Raw genomic sequence first — 16,004 nt, forward strand, 5'->3', positions numbered from 1 at the left:
TGAATAAGCTTTAAGTTAGCAAAAGTTGTCGGCTGTGTGCGGCGAAAGCAATGAGTCAACAACAATCGACTTTGAATGCACCAGCGAACCAGTGTTCCTGCTGTTTTACTGGTTTGGCTTTGTGACCTGCTGATATACAGCCTTTGTAAAAGTCCCACAGCTCTTTCAGCACTATTCCAGTACAAACCTCTTCTTTGTAGATGGTTGGGTTTGATCTGGGAATATTTTAAGTGTGTGGATTTAATGATCAAAAGATGGTGAGAAAAAAAAGACAGAATTACGTTTGACCACAGTTTAGTTGCCATCACAAAAACTACAATACCGGGATACAGCTCACTGTCGCAGAAGATGTTTTAGAGGCAGTGGTGGATTGGCCATAGAGAGTACCGGGAGTTTTTTTTTTTTTTTGTATGTATGTAAAGACGCATAAGAGGCCCAGTGGCCTTATGATAGGCCCAGTAGTCCCGCCCACGCATTTTCCAGACCCCCCTCGTCCAATCACCTTTAATGATGAGCTAATGACACATCATTAGCAATCTGTGAGAGAGAAGAGAAAGCAAAAATGGAGAAAAAACGAAAAGGCGGTGCAGAAAAACTGAGGGAAAAGAAAAAAAAAGCTTTCGCAACTGATGCTGCTGAGAGCAGAACTATAATAAACATGTTTGCTGCTGCGCGGGCCGGCGGCGGTGGTGTAGCCTCTGGCTCCGGGGCTTTGGCTGCGCCGGGCGCGGCGGGTCCCTCTCAGGAGGTGTCGGACAGTGAAAGTGAGGCTCCCGCTGCCATGGTGGCACAGTGTCATGAAGTGGAGCTTCTAATGAGGACAAGACACGTCTGTATGAACGGACTCACTCCAATGGTGAACTGCAGTATTACAACTGTTAAAGCATTGAGAATGCGCTCTTGCACCCGACATGTATATATTTTCCACACGTAACGTTCAACATTAGTTAGCGTCAACAAGCACTTCCTGTTTCCATGCTCTTCACAATAAGAGTAAATAATGTAATGAAACAAGTTACAACATACAGGAGGGGGAGGAGGAGATTGGTGGTGGTGATAGCAGGTGAGTGTGCTAGCTAACATGTTGTGGATAAACACTCATTCACTAAATGTTCAGAAACGTTGTCTATGAACTTTACTTGACATAATAGATAGCGTGTGGTGTAGATCTAGTTCTAAAGTGTTGGAAAATGATATACTATCCTGATTAATTAACCACTATTTTATGGTGCTGTGGTTTGAGCATGCAGATCTGCTTTTTCACAATTTTTATAATTACAAATCAGGTCACCAGAGTTAAAGTGTTTTAAGTATCAATACACTTTCTTCAAGCCCACTGTCCAATTTGTTCAAATATGCTTTACCTATTTTTTTCTGTCAGTGTTTATGGTTTATTGTCCTAGCTTTTATTTTTTTTGAACACTTATTTATGGAAATTTTCAGATTAAATTACATCAAATAAGAGACAAGGAGACAATGACCCATTTCAGTATAATAGTGTTATTAAGGGCTTGTGTGATTATATGTACAGCACATCAACGGACCGAGTTGTATCTGTGGTGGGCCAGTCTGGACCAAAAAGTCCAGGGCCGAATTTTTGTCCCAGTCCAGGCCTGTTTAGAGGTCATCTCAGCCTATCATCATTTCAACTAATCTGCAGGTAAATGTTTTGACCCAAAAGAAGAAACGGAGAACGCCATCATATTGAAAAGCTTCCGAGCACAACTTCTTTTCATTGTGACCTTCGTCGCCGAGCAGCAATTCTTTGAGAGTTTTGAAAAGAATTTTGCTTTTCTGAGTCCCTTCATTTAGTCTTTTCTAGTCCATTTAACAAGAAAACATGTGTTGAAGCTCCTGATTAGCACCTGAGAAGCCTTAAAGGAACAGGGACGCATTTGAAGTGTTTGAAGCCCCACAAAAAAAGAGCCAGTTTGTCTTTGTGAACTTTTAGTCTATTGAAGTTTTCTCTTTTGCATGGGGCAAACAATAAATTCCCCGAACACGGAAATATTATATCAACTGTCAGAATGGTGGAGTGCAGTTTCTAAAGGCTGCTAGTCTTCATGAGGGGAAAGCACTAAATCATGTGAGGATGTTAGTTGTTCATTTGGCAGCGGCTGTGTGTGTGCTTCACTGGCGGCTGGGATCAGACCCAGGATGTGTCACCAGTCTAGCCCAAAACTGTCACTCATTTCGCGTCCTGCTGCAAGCCACCCAGCGTCCCCATGCCAACGCATCTCATTAAAAAAAAATCCCCCAGTACGTGCCAGGGGGAAAATCCAGCCAATTTCCCAACTGTTCCAGCTCGTGTAAAATGCTAAACCGGTAATACGCGGACAGAACATGCTTCCATTGACATTTAAAATGATCATCAGCAACATGAAACCCCGGAGGGCGAATAGACAGAGGGGCTGTTAGAAATATATGAAAGTTACTGTAGATTTTTTTTAAAGTTACTCACCACTTTCAGCTCCGGCACTGACCGACTCAATGTCCATTCCTGGCTGTTGACGAACGAGTCTAAAAAGGAAAGAGAGACAAAAAAATAAATTAAGTAATCCATCTGTTTGAACTCATTTGACCTCAGCTGCAGATACTGTGGAAGTAACAGCATTTTCCTTCAGATGATGGTAAAGTGCTTTAAAGCTGCAGTTCGTAGACTATCTGTCGTGTGTGCAACAAGTTTTATGATGGATTCAGCGGTCGTATAGATATAAATAACCCCATCTGCAGTCTGGTCAGGTATTTAGGACACTTTGATGAGCTGGGGGATCGATTTTTTGTGAAAGGTTTCAAATGAATGTTCAGCTTAGTTTCACCTATTTCTTTTCCATCATCTTTTATTTCCTGCACACACACAAAGCTCCAGTGAACCAGTGGGATCGCTGAGGATCTGCAGAGCCGTGCTGCACCCGGCCGACTGAAGTTAAAAAAGGTCAAACGGTTAGATCAAGATTTAGCCTTTCAAACAGGCACACTTTCAACCTTTATTTGATGTCATGCACTCCAAGGGAAGCCATTGTTCGCTTCCTATTTTTCACTGCACTTTATTCCGGAGGGATTCGAACAATGTGATCAGAAAAGTAACAATGCAACACATTTGAGCTGCAGAAAATGATCTATTATGAGTTATTTTGAGGGAAAGGAAATTAACTGGTTTCACCTGATGGGTATTGACTGTTTTTTCTTTTCTTTTTAAGGATGAATAAAGAAAGTAATGAGCAGCTTAATCAAGAACAACACTAATAGCAGAACTGAAAGTCAGTCAAAGAAGTAAATGTTTCTCTTTCTCCGTGACCAATTTGTTCACATCAAGTTGTGTTTATGTATTTACAACTTACAAAAACACACAACTGCCAAGAGGGAATTGTGAAACACTTGTGACACAATAAGTACAATCTATGCAGTTCAATAAAACGGTTTCAACACAGGGCAATCGCTGACGAGGATTTAGCTAATCCATTTCAAAAGACAGCCATTATCAGGCTTGAGTTAACTCGTTTTGGTCTTCCGGTGACATTTGGAGACTTGGACTGGATAATCGCACACGAGCGGTGGGAACGAGCGCTGTGAAGAACAACACAAGCCCTCAAGAGCTAAAAACACACACGACTACTCCACAAGCGGTGCTTGTTTCCCACAGAGACGGAGAACACAACGATGTGTCATAACAACTATTAGAACAAAGACCGCCTTCCTGTTTTGGATCAAGGCTTTCTCACCATCTGAACCCTCCCCCAAGATGAAGCAGATACCATCTCCAATATGGGGGAGTAGACTCCCTGTCTCCAGACAACAAGGTGTGTGATGCCAGGTGAAGCCCACACACTCCCTCCTCATGTCTGAAGCACAACAATTAAAGTGTGCACACACTAAAGAGGGATGCCATCATAACAGCAAGGCCATTGGTTGCAGCACCGATGGTTTCCTTTTGCGCCCGAGGCGATAAAAGAATGACAGCATAAACGGCAAGGTAACCATCGCCACTACAAAGCGGGTTTTGTAGTTCCTCTCCAAAAATGTACGCTAAAAGCCCACATGACACATAGCTGGGAGGGTCTGAGCCAAACATTCCTTTATACTGCAATTAGGGTAAAAGCAACCCCCCCCCCCCCCCCCCCCCCCCCCCCCCCCCCCCCCCCCCCCCCCCACACACACACACATGCTCAAATGTTTACTTATTTCTGAGATCCACTTACAAAGAGTGCCACGCTGCTCCGGGTGTCTCACTTGTTGTGGGAGAGGAGAATAGTTCATCTCCAACAGAAGGGCCTTTCAGCAAACCCTGTTAAGCCCTCTCTCTCTCTCATTGTGGGTTTAACATGTCCCAACACGAGCGAAGACACCCGTCGGATTCAGTTTCAGGTCTCAGACGACATCGGATCAGGTTGCTGCCTAATTTTCCTGCATTTCCTTTCCTTCTGTAAGGACCTATTGTTTCCAGATGCATTCCCTGTACTGGCTTGGATGTTTTTGTTTTGTTTTATTTATTTATATCACATTAGTTTTCACGTAATTGGGGGGGGGGGGGGGGGGGGGGGGGGGTTGATAGTCAGTCACAACTAGCAATTTGATAAACACATCAACGTTACAGTCTTTAGCACTTAATGCAGAAAGGCAACACTGACAAATAATCAATGAGTAGAGAAATAAACAGACACTAAAGAGAATATGATTAAGAAAACAAAAACAAACAGAAAAAAGGCCTCCAGATGCACAGATGTTTTTCTTACAGAGGGATACACTCAAATAAAGGCCAATCCATTGACAAGCATGCAGGGAAATTAAGTGTCACCAAAGGCCAACACATTTCTGGCGCAGCTCCCTCCCTCATTATTGATCATGACAACACCACTTACGCTTTCAAGCACATAAAAGCAGAGAACGAGAAGAAAGGAGGAGCTTTTACACAAAATTGGACAGGACCCGACACTTGCATTACTCGTTTGAAGAAATAATCTGGTACGTTCCTTCCCTCACCCTTTACAAACCGTAACACAGAAAATGCCCAACTTGTTCCAGCCATGGAGCAGTAAAACCAGTTTGGTCCTATGCTAAAAAAAAAGAAAGAAATGAAAATAAAAAAGACAAAAAAACCTAATCGAATACATGTGCTCGAGTTACATCAGTATTAAAAAATGAGCACCTCTACATTACCGCGTCCCAGAATGCCTATGGAAACAGAGAGCCCCTGCATGTGTGATGCCTCCTGAGGGGGGAAACTGTGTTGCCAGCTTGTTTGTTAGGTTTTTCACTTCACTGCTCGTGTCTACTCAGATAAAAATGAGCATTCTGTCTGAGTGTAGTGAAGCACAATGCCCCCCCCCACACACACACACACTTATTCCCTTTTATGAGAAAAGAAAAAGCGAGCAAAAACCACATGCGTATGGTTGTCTGAGTGAGTGCATACATATACGTGCAGTGAATCTGAAGTGTTTTTTTGGAATAAGAGGACAACCTTGAGGTCAAAACTTCCACTCCGACTTTCCAACCATGCTTTCCCACCATCATAAATTACAGAGCGAGACTTTAGCTAGCAATTACTTTTTCTACTCCGCTTGTAGGCCGACCTCATGGCCGACCGACATTCCCCCGTCCCGACTCCTCTCATCGTGCCCCCCCTCTCGACGAAACGGTCCTGCAACCTCTTCCTGTTGTGTTCACACAGCAAATGACCCGGGCAGGAAAAAATATCATCTCTGTTCTTCTGAGCCAACACCAACCTCTTCAGTGTGTCAAAAGGAGGAAAGTGACAAACACACTCAGCGGAGAACAAGGTAAACGCTCTGGATGGCATGCCCTACTTAAAGTTACTTTAAGTTTTGTGTCTGCGTCTGCAGACAGGCATTGATAGCTTTCCTGAAAATAAATTCGGTTCAAACAGGAGTCTCATTTAACATGATTTGCAAATTGGGTGAGGAGACATCTTGCAGCTCAATAGCCAGGTGGACTGACTCGATTAAGAGAAGGATGTGTCAGAGTTATCTTTTCTGCTCCCCAAAACAGGTGAACAAACTGATGGAAACAATCGGCCTTGAACCAAAAGAGAGAAAAACGGCAAGTGAAGGAGGACATCAAACTTCAAGCAAACTGTTTGTCAGCTTGTTTCTAGAACAGCAGGATGCTGCTCACCTACTCAACCGCAATCCCGACGAACAAAATGTACCCATGGCTGAGATTTTTAGTGACAGATGCTCAAACACGAGCTATCTTCAGTTATTAACAGGTTTCCCTCCGCTCGTGCTTTTCAATATCTTGCTACATATTTCTCCTGCAGCGGGTGAGGGGGCATCGTCACAGTGTTACTGTTTGTCCTGATTTCCTAGAAAGTGTCTATTTGTCTGGGACATAGTCACCTGCTGGGAGTCTGACACCCCCCAACCATGCTGGTATGAAAGTTCCAACTGCAAAGTTAAGTTGCAACAGGAAATATTGTTGGCAGGAAGTGTATTAACACGTCATGTCTGATTCAAGAAAAAATGAATGACAAACTCGGCGGATTTTCTACAAACTGTCAATAGGTAAAATGGCAAGTCACGGCAAGTCAAAAATAAATATGCATCAGTGAGCATGGTTCTATCTACAGCGCCATTTCCAGCATTTCAACCCTCAACAAGTTGAGTGCAGTGCTGACCACCTACGCCGCATTGCAGGCCACCCCTCCTCCAACCCAAAGACCCCCAGAGAGAGCCCCTATCCCAGCACACGGTTCACTGATCACTCATGCCTCCACGGGCTCGACAGAGTGGCTTTGTTCGGCCACAGGTGGGGGTGAGGACGCACCTCAAACCCCATCAAAACCTCAAAAGATTTAGAAGTTGTCATCGGGAAGCACTCGAAATGAGCGTGCGTGCGTGTGCACGCATGTGTGTTTAGTTTTGTGAGTGCCGGGCTTCGGCTTTCTGGATTTAATTTAGGAGCAAACACTTAGGCAGGTAGCAACAGGCGACGAGGCCCGCCCAGAACACCTCACTCCACTCCAGTCTGATCGGCACACCTACATTCCTAATGCCTGACTTGAGATACTCCGGTGTGGAGAAAATGGACAAACACCACTTGACACTCCACCACAAGAACAGGTATCCTTGGTAACGTGTCATGTGAGAATACAAAAACACTGGGAGATCAACAAGGTTGACCTCAGGAACCATTACGAGTGTCATGCTAGCATGAGAACGAAATATCTGCTTTGCTGGTTCAAAGGTTGGCTTAATGAAAATACACACATGGTATGTGCGAGCCGGCTTTAGAAGTCATTAACTTGTCACGGGCAACTAATTGGGTGTTCGCGTGAAGGTGAGAAATTGGATCTTGACCCACAAAACATCGCAAATTACAGCTATTAATGCAGGTGGTCGCAAGTATCTGCCTCCCTCGGCCTGATCTTCCAAGCAACTGGACAAACGCACACCACTTTCAGAGTCGTCCTTTAGAACAGTGCTCAAGTCGTCTTCCTTTCTCTCCACCCCGACCCATCATTATAGCGTGTAAGCCCTCTTAATTTAGCCCTGCTAGGCCGCCACACAAATCCTCATTACAGCCACTAACTGCTTTAATGCTACCGCTTTAAGCTGCGTCTCTGTGAGGCCAGGAGACAGCTTTATGTCCTGTGTGTGGAGAACACAGAGACAGCACTGGGCTGTGCTACACCACAGTAAAAACACGCCATTATGCAGTGTTCTCATCAGTCACTGGTGATTTGAGTTGACTGTACTTACCTACTAATTTTCTGAACTTCTGAAACTCTTATGCAAGGCAAATTAGTTGCTGTGTAAGTGCTTACACACGGGCAGCTCACAAATGAAAAACACTGGAGAAATAAAGTACCCCGAAATAGAAATTCCAAAAAGGACTCTCTGGAACCAGACGTTTTTTTGAATGCCATCCAAACTCACAATTCCCCATGTGTTTTTCATTTGCCTGTCCTTCTAAAAAGAAAAAACTTGCACTTCCTTCATTCTTTTGAGCTGTAACTTTCTGTGCATTGGAGGAGGGGCTGCAAATTGAGAACTGAGCTGAGAAATACATTCAGCAATCTTGCAGGTCTTACCTTGACCTTTGTGGGAGTCAATGCCTGCAGGAGTCTCTATGGAGACTGGCTGTGACTTATTATTCCCTTCCAGGGGATATTGGCCAATTTCTTTGTTCCGGGGCTGCTGGGTTTCACATTTGCCACTGAACGGCTGCTCTTTCCTCCTGAAACGGTTGGCTATGAGCTGCCATAAGCTTGGTTCTTCTTGAACTGGTTTGGAAGACAGTTTTGTTGGACAGAGGGGTACCTCCATTACCTTGACCTTTCCCCTGCTGTGGTAATGAATGTACTGCATGCCCCCATCCTCATTCTGCTCACTGGCAGTTGGAAGCATTCTTCCTGTGAGGTACGAGAAAGGCCGTTGGGGCATTGTGGCCTCCTCGTCCGTGCCTTTAGTCCGAGAGTTCTCTTTTGATTCCCTTTCAGGTCCAAAAGTAACTTTGTCCCGGGGCCGAGTCCTCCTGATTCGCAGGCTGAGGCTCCTTCTTAAAGAGCCCAGTGTACTTTTTGGAGCTTCGGATTTACTGGATTTGGGAGACGATTTTGCATCCTTGTCACCATCATTCTCCTTGCTCTTATCTGGAGACGCTTTGCCAAAAAGCCTCCAACGGAAGCCACCTTTGAGGAAGCCCCCTCCGTCGCTGCCTGTCCGGCTGCAGCTCCTCTGGCTGTCTATCTCATCATCAGAGCCCCTCTTTCTTAGCTCCAGTACCGTCATGCTGACGGGCCTGGGCATCCAGCCCCTCTGGCGGACCCTGGGGATCACCTCTTCGAGGGCCAAAGGCCGCTGAGCAACAACAGTATTGAGGCCATCCACGGCCCTCAACTCAGCCTTCCTGCTCCGGTTCTGCTGGTTGCTCTCCGATATGCTTGCCCTCTTGAAGGGCTGCGGGGTCCGGGTCTCCGACAGGACTGGGCCGCCGGGGCCTGCCAGCATGCACACACTCCTGGGCCTCCGCAGACGCCTTTCTTGTTCAAGTTGACAATCTCTTTGCTGCTTGACTGAGTCGCCATACATGCTCACCGGTCTCCTACCCAGCGGGGCTTCGTCCTGTCGCGTCCTCCGCAACACGGCCTGGGGCAGAGAGCTATATCCTCCAACAGCGCCATGTCCCCCCGAGACGAGCCCTGTGGCGTGGACGGTGACAGATCGTGGCGTTGAGCTCTGAATGTGTTGCTCCTGCGTGTCCGTCTGAGCGGCCGACTCTGCCACGTCTCCGCCTTCCTGCGAAGAGCTACCCGAGTACCTGCAAGGCTGTTTCAGAAACCTGTCCGTCTTCATTTTTCCCTCCACCTCCTCCAACTCCTCCTCATTCTCCTCCACGACTACCTCCTCTCTTTGCCTTCCAACTCTACCTGTGCAGCTCAGGGAGGGCCACCTGTCAAGCTCGTGCCGTGCCCTGCCCAGCCTGGGGCTGTTCTCCATTGGCACTATACTGATTATCTCTCCTCCCGGCTGGCAATTCTCAACCAGGTTGTTGGCAACCTGGCCCATTCCCAGCTCTGACACCGGCGCATCATCCTGTGTTTCGTTCAGGGTGACAGAGATGTGGTAAACGGTTTTCCCCTGTTGGCCAACAGCTGTACTCCTTGGGGTCACATCCACGGTCCCACTGCTAAGGAAGAGCATGGCACCTCACTCAAACTGATTCAACTCATACATCCTCGTTCACAAGCGTGTCGCACTAGCCAGTGCTCACATTCGGAGTAGCTGAGATTCAGCTCATGAAGTCCTTCATTTAAAGGCCAAATTCCTATGCCAGACATAATCCTTCACCTCTGACATGGAGGGAAAAAAAACTTCAAAGTTAGAGCAAAGCCTCGCTGCCACCTGCATCCTCTGGCTCCTTTCCCCGCACAGGCATTTAGATGGTAGCTGCTCTCTCTCCTCACACTTTGTTCTACTTGCCCAGAACAAAAGAAAATCTGGTTATCCACCGCTTGTTTTGCAACAGAGTCAAATCTGTGACGGTTGCAAAAGTTGCAACTTCGGAAAAATGAATCACCCTTCCTTCCCCTTTGGCAAGTTACGAACTGTGAGCGATCCCTGTTGTTGACGGTGCAGACAAACCCCTTAATCTCTGAGCTCTTGCCATGCAGAGCATGAGGGAGTGTGTCTCTGTTTGAACTTTCAGCTGCCTTCCAACCCACGGGACACATGGAAAACAAGGAATGGATCCCACAGGCTTTAAACACGCCCTCCTGATTTTCTCCACAGCTGCTAGTCGCCCCGAGGAGACGCACACAGACAAAAGTGAACACGAGATGGAGAGAAGACCGAGCTGATTACACACCGCCGCTGTCAACAAAGACTGCCACCCATGAATGGACACTGTGTGTCCTCTGAGAATACAGAGAAGGGGAGGAAGAGAGAGTAGAGCTATCCACATTTTAGAGACCACCACCACGTTGTACTAATTAAAGGGTCTGGTATAGCTGCACTACTTAGGTTGTACACAGTTTGGTCATATCTTTGAGAGGGGAAAAACTTACACAATATGAAAAAATGCCTGCCTCTCACTACAGAAAAACAGCAAAGCTGGCCAGTGTTAGTCACATGAAGTATCCACACTGCCACACACCACGCTTCCAGTGGCTCCCACTAAACAGCCCACACACAGTGGGAGAGCTCAAGTCTAATGGACCAAACAGCCTTTTCATTTCCCTGTCCCATTTCCTCTTTTTCCACAGGTGTTGTGCTCTGCGAGGCTTTGGTGAACTGAAATCAGGCCCATGAAATACGTACCATGGGGTCATGGACGGTATAAAGAGTTTCATGTGAATCGAGCCAGATTCTACCCGTTTGCCTCTGCAGGGCTGGAACACTGCCCCCTTGTGGACAGATAGGGAACAGGGTCGGACACAGGGAAACTAGGGGACTGTTCGCCTGAGGGTACATTGATATCAATATAGTGAACATTGGCCTCGACAGTGGGTTTTTTTTAATGACGCCTCATACCAGCCGTCTCTCTAAAATGGGATATTATATTGAAAACTCATTACAGCATTGCCTATATTAAATATAACACGGGTGCATGATCATTTAGCGTATATTGCCTGTGAGGGAGAAAACCTACAACAAGATGACTGCCAATTCTCAGAATGCGTCACTGTGGGAAATCATGACTGCGTCACTATGGGAAATCCAGTGTAACTATAAAGCTGGAGCTGCAGATCAGCTGCAGTCCAAGCGTCACAGCAGCATTTGATTTAAAAAAAACACCCTAAAGCCCTTGAATGGCAGAACCAATGATACTTTCTTCAGATCGACAGAAAAACATGCTCCAAAATGGCATTACTTTGAGCTCATCTCTAATCAAGGCCGTTGCCACTTCACACCATTCACAGTACTTTGAGGTGTTTCTTGGTCAATTTTTTCCCCTTTTGTGTTCTTATCAGCAGACTGAGAGTCGTCGGAATAAAAACAATTGAAACTATTCAAGGTTTTGTTCCAGGATACCCAGTGCTTCACTTAATAGTACTTCCTGTACACACATACGCAAGCAGGGATATGTTGATGTTTCTTATGACAGAATATTAAGTATAGCAGTGGTTCTTAACCTTTTTTCATTGATGTACCTCCTAACCAGTGCAAAGCTTTTTGGGTTGAAAAAAAAAAAAGACACGCCACTGTTCCATCAGTGTCTGATTTAATATAGAATATACAATTCTGTTTATGAACTTACAATTATATTTTATATAAAAATGTATTAAATAACAATTTGTATAGGATTTTTGAATGGATGCTAATTTTAAATATATTTTTTACAGGGCCTTCACATACCCCCATTTGAGAACCACTGAAGTATAGTACCAGTGAAACGTCAAGATGCCTTGACAGGGAAGTGCGGTCCCGTGTTAAGTGGTCAAAGCTCACTGTGGCCTTTACCTGAGTCTTTGAAGCAGGGGTTTGGAATGATATGAGGGTCATCGGCCAGCAAACAGTCCTTTTCGCTCCACTGGTGGTCTCGAGTTCGTCTACGACCCCCGAAGCACAGCAACATCGCCTCAAAAGGAACTTCTTTTATGACTCAAAACGAAAACATCCAGGTGCCTGAAATATCCTGTGTCAGTTACAAGTGTTGGTTATCTTTTAATTCCACTCTCATGTTTTTTTTCCTTCTTCTTTTCGCTTTCATCTGACCATGCTGTGAAAATCTCCTTGCGGCTCAATTCCTGTCGCTTTTGTCCAGCAAAAAAATAAATCCTTTGTCAGTTGCATCTTGTCGTGGTCGTGATTTCCCCTCCATGCAGAGCTGATAATGTGGTTCCCAGCAGAAGCACGAGCGCTTACCGGACCGGCTGAAGAAGTGGCCCGGAGAGAACACGTGTCATGGTTTTTTCAGAGCCGTTTCCTCCTGGTAACTCTTAATGCAGGTGTTGGCGAGCAAGCTCCTACATAAGAAACACTGATAGGATTAAAGTTAATCCACCATCCCGTTGTCTCTAGGTCCAGAGGAAACCCATGCTGTGGTAAATCATGAGATTTCAAAGCGCTGACAGAGTAACAGAGCTTCTCTTGTGTGCCCCTCTCCTCCTCCTCCTCTGTCCTACAGCTAAATGTTTCTCCCTCTTGAAACTGTATCTTGATGGCAGCTGGGAGGGTTATTCAGAAAAACTGGATTAGCGTGTTTCGAGGTTCCTGAATTACCCCCCGCCTCCGTATCAGTGTGTACACATCAGCCTCATTGTGAGCTGATGTCGCATCGTGTGTGTTGGCCGTTCATCTGTTCATTTGTGTGTGTGTGTGTGTTGTGTCACTGCTACAAACATGAGTGTGCGGTTGTGGTTTTGACAACATGACTGACCCAGCTTTGTCCTTTATACTTTTGTTTAAGACTCCGTTGCAATTGAGTATCCCAAACGCCCTTTAAAAAAAATGGATTTTGACTTTTCTAGCTTTTTGCAAATACATTACAAATGTTTATCAAAAGTAAATCAGAAAACAAGAGGGGCCATTTTAGATTTTTTTTATCTAATGGGAAATAACACACAAATTTGATTCCGAACAGGTATCCTCATTGTTTTCATTAGAGAAACACATTACGTCCTCTTCTTAATTGAACTTAATAAGAATTTATGTTAATCAATTCAATAATCACTAACGAACTGCATAATGATCTGAAGATTGCATTTTATAATATTTTTAAAAACAAAACATACAAGAAAATGTAAAAAAGCAATTCCTGTTAATTTTGAAGATTTCTTATCAAGTTGCTGGTTTGTCATATATTATTGTTATGCTTAAAAAAACTATTCATTCAATATGTATTTGTGTGTTTCATTTAGTTTGACAAAGTTAGGAGTGCAATGTCAAGCCTCATTGTTGCCGCACACGTAAAAAGAATCATCCCGGTCTTGATGAAGGCAGCCTCTTCATCAGGCAATGGTATTGGATCGTATCTGGAGTGGAAAAGTCTGATTGGTGCAACCCTCGAGAATTCAATTTCAAGCATTGAGCAAACTTTAACTTTTGAATTTAGACGACCTATCTCGGATGTCTCGACCGTGCGCCTTGAGATAGATAGCGAGTGGCTGAATTTGGAGAGGTTTTCACAGTAGCATCAATTACCTTCAGGGCTCAAGCAATTTCAGGCGGCCCTGTGATAGCTTCTGAACACCTGTAGGCAGGAAGCACAGGGCAGATACGTCTGAACAGCCGACACGGCAGTGTGTTTATATCCGGACACAGACGAGCGCTTGTGTTGTCTGCCATATTGCGTGATGCAGACAAGCCACGAGTAAAGCTTACTAACCCCTCGTCAGCATTGGAACATGAGTCAGCGCGAGGAAGAAGGCTGTGCACATATGTGCACTCTTTCAAGAAGACGCTTTGCTTCGTCTGGCAGATAGGGCAACAGGAACACTCCACGAAGGTGGCGACCTGACTTGGGATGATCAGCATAAGGCTGGTAGGTGGTTGTAGTCCTACGCTGCCTAATTTCGTCTTCTTTTTTTGTCAATAAGGGTGTTGCTGACCTCATTCACACATACATAACAGCAGCACGACCCACACCTGACGAACCTCCAGCATCCTCAAGCAAAGCACGAACACACGTGTCATCCGCTTCATTCAGAGGTGTTCGGTGACGGCTCTGCGCGACAGATCGGTGTCAAAGCTCGTGACTCACAAGGTTTAATGATAACTTTTCTCTTCCCCCCACAAGGTATTGATGACATGATTTTAAAATATAGCCGAATGTGAACACGTGTGAAGGCATAGGGGTTGGAATTATTCACAGTTTTCAGAACGCGTCCTCGATTGACGAGTGGACCGAGTCAGAGGCGGTGATTGGCGTCATCGCAGACCAAACACATGCGCTCTGGGTTTCTAATCAGCCCTGGATGCGATTCTGCCCGAGGCTTCCATTTTACCAAATGACTCCTGGTACTATCGTCTGGATTTTAAATTCTAGCTGGCTGCGAGTTACAAAAAACATGCAAGTAGCCGTGTTCCTTCTGGGAAAAAGACAGAATAATGTTGAGACTTCAAGTATATACAGGGAAGAAGAAAATATAAATTCTCAGAGCATTTCTTTAAATACGCTGTAAAAAAAAAAAAAAAAAAAAAAAAAAAAAAAAACACACAAACAATGTTGCTTTTACATCTCAAAATGACGCAATTCTGTGTTGAAATCAAATAAAAAATATGCAGAATTATGATGTTGCAAGTTTTGAATAAAGATGAACACGAGCCGGACTGGGTGTCCATGCTTCCTAGGGGCGCTTTAATGAGGGCTTAACCAAACATACCAGGATGAGAAAAATGAGGTTGGTAAATATCTTGATTAGTATTTTTTTTGTTATGGCCTACAAAGCATTTTCATTATTTTCATGGAATTTAAGGTCCCTATCTCTCTAATTATTTCTCTGCTTGCAGATATTTAGCTACAGTGATTCAGCAATGTTAAGCTGCATTGCTAACAAGCGACTGTCCGCTAGTAAACTGTTATGAGCCGTTATCAATAAGCACGGTGGCGTGCCCAAAATCACTTCCCATTAGCGATACAGTGGAACAATAACTATATTTTTAAGCAAAAGTGACAAGTATTCTTTGGCTCTACCTCATTTATTATGACAATAATCTGCTTCCTTTCTTTCTGTGATAATGAACTGGAGTTCTGGACGGCTGGTAGATATTATATAGCAAATGATTAATCTGTAAAACAGTTGACAGACAAATGTATAATGGAAATAATAATGTCTAAGTATAGTGCAGGTGTTATTGTTATTACATACTTTTAATTGACCACATTGCGCTGTATTCTCTGACTGATCAAGCCACTGTTGTGGCACAAAACGAAGATTCAACATCTTTTAGAAGAAAAAGGGAGGGGAATAACTCATCACGGCTAATTAGAAGTGTGGGCAGTCACGAGGGACTTCCTCTGGAGCGCTTATGTCTTCCTGGGCGTGACTATCCAGCTCTCTGTGGCACAAATGAACAATTGATTTGACACCCCCCCCCCCCCCCCCCCCCCCAAAAAAAAAAATCACAAACAGATCAGTCAAACTGTGAATTCCCTTGAAAGATCTGCTTTATGGTTGGAGAAAGAACAACACACAGGAATGGATGTAAAAACTGACAACTGAAATTAAGCGCCTCTCCCCCAAACTAATGTACAACCGCATTTATTTCCAAATGGCTCGATATGAAATGCTTACAGAAGCCAACCTGTGCGTCTCTGCATGCAAAAACCTGCTTTTGAATCTCCCAGGTGATTTAACAGCTCCAGAGATAACACAATGACCTACCAATCATTTTTTTTTAAAGACACATTTACCAGGCCCCTCTCACTCTCTCCCTTTCTGCATCGCCGCTGAATTAATATCTGCAAATGAATAAGTCAGGAGAGCCATACACAGAGACAGAAAGGCTACAGACAGCAAGGAAAGTTTATGATAATTATGCTTCCAGTAGTGGTATTGAGCGTGGGCATAGAGCTTTTTAAAATTCAGCTGCACTGGC

General features: G+C 44.7%; 1 protein-coding gene across 2 annotated transcripts in view; it reads right to left on the minus strand.

Moving 5' to 3' along the window:
* Positions 1–16,004, minus strand: part of agap3 (ArfGAP with GTPase domain, ankyrin repeat and PH domain 3) — a gene marked incomplete at its 5' end in the record, with an annotated part of 109,259 nt that overhangs the window by 59,044 nt on the left and 34,211 nt on the right. For both annotated transcript variants that reach the window (XM_079230858.1, XM_079230857.1), the window contains one exon: positions 2,462–2,520. In XM_079230858.1, coding sequence (XP_079086984.1) covers positions 2,462–2,520 — 59 coding nt within the window. The remainder of the gene's footprint in view (positions 1–2,461; positions 2,521–16,004) is intronic.

The sequence above is a fragment of the Taurulus bubalis genome (genome assembly GCF_910589615.1).
Source record: "Taurulus bubalis genome assembly, chromosome: 1".
Lineage (NCBI taxonomy): Eukaryota > Metazoa > Chordata > Actinopteri > Perciformes > Cottidae > Taurulus > Taurulus bubalis.